The 4798-nt window shown below is 34.4% G+C and overlaps 1 protein-coding gene across 1 annotated transcript; it reads right to left on the bottom strand.

Annotated features, from left to right (window-relative positions):
- Positions 1-1008: 1008 nt before the first annotated feature.
- LOC145038800 (putative vesicle-associated membrane protein 726) lies at positions 1009-2905 on the bottom strand. The gene is made up of 5 exons (XM_078987045.1): positions 2432-2905; positions 1853-1994; positions 1646-1766; positions 1487-1549; positions 1009-1405 (listed from the first exon to the last, which is right to left on the bottom strand). Exons 1-5 carry the CDS (start codon positions 2619-2621, stop codon positions 1259-1261), a joined length of 663 nt encoding a protein of 220 aa, XP_078843171.1. The 5' UTR covers positions 2622-2905; the 3' UTR covers positions 1009-1258.
- Between the last annotated feature and the right edge of the window lie 1893 nt (positions 2906-4798).

Genomic DNA, 4798 nt, shown 5'->3' with positions numbered 1-4798 from the left:
CCTTCTTTGTTGCTAAGGATTCACGAATTCATATATTGTCTAGTTATGGAAAATTGTATTAGGTTCTTTTCGGGTTATTCGGGTTATAGAATCCTAATACGGTTTATTCTGTTCTTATTGGTTATATTAGGTCTTTAATCATTGTGTACATGTTATTCGGGTTATTTAGGTAATAACCGAATCGAACCGATTAATACTCAAACCGAACCGAACCCATATTGGTTATTTGATCCGGGTTTCGGTTCATGCAATTACCCTTATTCAGTTTTCGGGTTATTCGGGTTCGGTTCAGTTCGGTTCGGTTCCGACCTGAATAACATCCCTAGGTCCATATCTACGCCAAGAAGATGACACACAGACATTTTTAGGTATGCAGTCTTCTAAAAAACAAACAGTTTGCAAGACCAAATGTTTGCACGCTGTCTGCACGACACAAACATAAAAGATCAAGAAGAGCTTTGCAAAAAAACAAACACCACCTAGTTTTTCAACTAATCTTCAAGTTTCACTTCTAAATCTTCCAAAGCCATAAGAATCGCCATTTAGCGTTCCCAAGCTTCCAAAGTTGATTTTTGATTCAAACAGGGGAGGGAATGCTTTCATCTAAATCTTATGAGTATTGACAATATGGACCCCTTATATCCCATATGTTTCACTTTGATCACCATAGTCACCAACTAACCAAAAAGTTTCTATACTTGCTAGATTAACCCCCACATAATTAACTGCTGACATTTTGGTCATCATACTAAGTTAAAGCTAGTTTTGCTAAATTGACACTTTTAGTCCTTCATTGTAAATTTTTAGTTTTAAACTGATATTAATCCTCTAATTAATTTATAACGTGTTTTTACTTTTCTAACCTCGATTATTTATTTTATCCATTAACTACTTTATTTTATTATTTACTTCTTAACATTTAAAATTGCTCAAAATTAAGATGTTACAATTAATTGACAAGTAACACGGTTTAAACAAAATGAAAATATTCAAAATCTATTTCCTACCACATTTTTGTAAATTGTAATTACACTTTTCCTCCTAAAAGGAACACCAAGTAAAGATGATAAGTAATGTACACTTAACTTGTTTGTTACAATATACAAAAAATTCCAAACATTGGGTATATATCTTATACTAAGTTTATTTAGTCATTTAATTTGACCAATGTATTATAAACAACAACATGTAGATGAAGCATCTTAGATGCAAAAAAAAAAAAAACTCATTGATTGAGCATTTGGAGAAAAGAAGAGCTTCAAAAGCACCTCAATTGATTGCAGATTGACATAATAACCACCAGAATCAAAACAATCACAATCCCCACAACTATCAGCTTAATCTTCATGTTCTGAATCCACATCTTCCTTTTCATCTTCGTTCCTTGTTTCTTGAAATCATTCGCCTAACCATTTATTCAAAAAGAAATTGAATTTATAAACAATTAATATAATAATAAAAAAAATGTTGTTCATGTGATACAAACCTGATTGCGAAGATTGTCAGTTTTATCTACCAGAAGTTCAATCTTTTCTCCACGATCAAGAACCTACAAAACATCACACAAGATAAGATGCAAAAGTTTCTTATAGAATATTGAAGAAAATGACTTAATGAGAAAAAGTCTTATTATTAAATAAGATACCTTTTCAATGTTACCCATCATAACTCCTTTGACTTCATCAACCTGAGCTTTGACCTTAGCAATCTTGTCAATCTCTTCAGGATGAGCAACACAGTATGCCATCTCCTCTTTCATTTTTGGTCTAAAATCCACCAATTGTTATAACATTCATGAAAATATTATATAAACAAACACCAATCTTAAAATTTATGTATTTTTTTTAATTACCCAAAAGATTTGCTTAAACTCTTGGCAGCAGCAGTTGAAGCTTTTCCACCTCCATATTTCTTGTTAAATTCGTCTTTCACACGTTCCAAAAAGCCCATGGGAAGGGTCCTTCCAGCAGCTTCCACTGCAACAACACAGTATGCTGCAATACCCAAACACATCCTTTGTCTTCAACATTTTCCATTTCAATGGTTTCTCCTTTTTAGAGGATGTTTCTTTTTGATTTAATATACTTTTTCAATTGGTGTCATTTACAATGCAGCTTGCTGGAAAAAAAAAGGTAATTGAACCTCCAACATTCTCGATCCATGATTGGAGGAAATTCAAAGTCTTAAATATTAGAATTCAACAGCTAGTATATGCAAATTGCAAGCAAATATATTAAGCTGTAATCAATTAATATGGTATCCTCTAATTAGCAATGTGTCATTGATTCTTAACGACGGAGTTGGTCCTGCAACAGGCTATAAGACCAGGGTCGTAAGGGAAATTCAAACGGTGATGAAGAAAACCCTAGGCCGGATTGTAATCAACGTAAGAATCTCAAAAAATTGACGAAATTAAAGGAAAATAACTCACTAAATTCAGTATCGATGTAGTAATTGAAGGTATGGCCATCGCAATTATACGTAAACCGAGGCTGATTGGCAGGAAGCTTTTGAAGACATTGTTGGGCGACGGTTGAGAAGTTCCCCTTGAATTCGGTATACTCAGCGAGGATCACCGTGCCTCTGGCAACGAAGCTGTAGATCAGGGATTTCTGTCCCATTTCCTGTTCTCCAAAACCCTAATGCGAACCAAAATTTTCAGAATTTTCGAAACCCCGATTGAAGAAACATCAAATTGATCAAATCGAGGACAAAATGGCTGATAATGCGTTCGGAAAATTCAAATTCTGTCGGCTTATGTTGGTTTGAAATCATATGAAATTTCAAGAAATGAGAATGGAAGAAAACACATCTATGTGAACAGATAATTTGTTGGAAAGAATAAAGGAAGGCCGAAAATCTATGATCGATTGGTGTTCGTTTTCAATGGTGATGGTGAATGTGTGTTTTGCGTGTTTGTGCGTGAGAGAGAAACAAATGTAGCTGTTTTAACAGTCACGCGGGTTCTTTTGAATTTCTGACGTATGCATTAGGTCAATACTCATTTGGTATTTTAATTTGTACAAAAATAACAATTACTATTATTATGCCATTGGCTCTCTTACTTTTTGTTCACTTGGGTTAATTGGTATTTTATTTTTTCTCAATTTATTTAATTAATCATTTTTGTTGCTAAATTTGACATCAAGTATAATCTTACCTGATATTTCGGTTTAGGTTGTAATACGATTCTCAGGATATAGCTATTAGAGATGTTATGTGGTTCGTTTAATTCATTTTAGTTTGTTGGGTTGGTTTAATCATGTATATTGTCTATAAACGAACCATATAAAGGTTGTTTGTTTTAGTTAGTGTTGTATAATTTGGTTCCAAATAAAATTTTAATTCTATTCCTTTTTACGGAAATAAAAGGATATAGAATACACTGAAATATGCGTCAATTGTAACATTAACGCATTATTAAAAACACATATATAAGGATGGAGGCAGTACATATATCCAAACTCATGATGACAAATAAACATCGCATCAACTTTTTATTCTGATCATTTCATCCCTCCTGTAACACTTATTTCTCCATTTTGATCGGTTGCATAATTAAGGATGTCAAGGATAATGTTTTTGGGAAAAACCTTATACCACGGCGTGCCCATGTCATTTAAATAAAGAACACGGCTCGTAGATCACCACGGCATAGCGAGATGATGACCACAACGTGATCGTTGTTGCATCATAAGCCTAGGATTTTAGGGTTTCTTCCATATTTGAAGACACTAACTCTTAAATTATGTCATTCTCTTTAGCCTATATCCTCCCATCTTGAAACCCTAGCCTCCACCAATGGTTGTGGGCTTGTTTATTTAGTTTTGGAGCTTGTTCTTTGGATTTTGTGAAGCTTAATGAAGAAAGGACTTGACAGTTTCGTTTTTATTACTTCTTTTCATAGTTTATTTTTAGTTAAAACCATCTCATTTTAGTCAATCTTCATGCATATTTTCTCTTTTTGTCATTTTTCTCCTTTACCGGGTGCTTTCTAGTCTTTTGAGCTTAATTGCAGGATTTACCGAAGACTATTTGTTATTGGAGGCTTAGAAGAGTGCGAGACTCATGGAGGCATGTGATTTGCTTGCGGACTTGAAGTAGTGCGATTGGGCTAGGTGCTTGCGTAAAAGAAGAAATCAATTTGGATCTAATTTATGGGCAATGATGATGATGAGGCGGTGCGGAATCGAGCTACAAGAAAATTTAAGGAGTATTGGGTCAATCATTAGAAGGCTTTGGAATGGCAAATGGGTCTTAAAGAGTTATGATCATGGGATGAAGTTGAAGAAATGAAGATTGGGCTTAAATGCATGTTAAATGGCCCAAGTTTCACATTCAGCGTGACCCATGCGGTCCGGGTGGGACCATACGCGGTCCGTGTGAATTGTGATGAATTGTTTCCGGGTTTTGACTTGTTGACTCTATTTGTGGAAGTTTGGTGGGTAGCTTTTGGTCTCTTTTTGAATCTGGAAATTGGCTCTCTTTAGCTGGTGATTGGAGGCTCGTTTGAGGAGGAGGACTTGAAGAACATACTCCATATTCTCTCTATAAAGCTTTGGAAGATTTGAAGAATATTTGGAAGATTAGTGTAATTTCCTTTCATCTTGCATCTAAGACAATGTTTGGTATCACTAAACTCTATTGTTTTTCTTTTACCTTGGCTATGCTTGGCTTAACTTTCATTTGGTTGATTAGGGTTTGACCCATGGATGATTATTTGCTTTGAAGACTTATTATTACATTGTGTTTGGAGTTTATGGGAATGTTTTCTAGTTAAACATCTTGTTGTGTTTAT

The sequence above is a fragment of the Lactuca saligna genome, chromosome 1, assembly GCF_052625555.1.
Source record: "Lactuca saligna cultivar CGN05327 chromosome 1, ASM5262555v1, whole genome shotgun sequence".
Classification (NCBI taxonomy): domain Eukaryota; kingdom Viridiplantae; phylum Streptophyta; class Magnoliopsida; order Asterales; family Asteraceae; genus Lactuca; species Lactuca saligna.
This window is presented reverse-complemented; position numbering and strand designations above follow the sequence as displayed.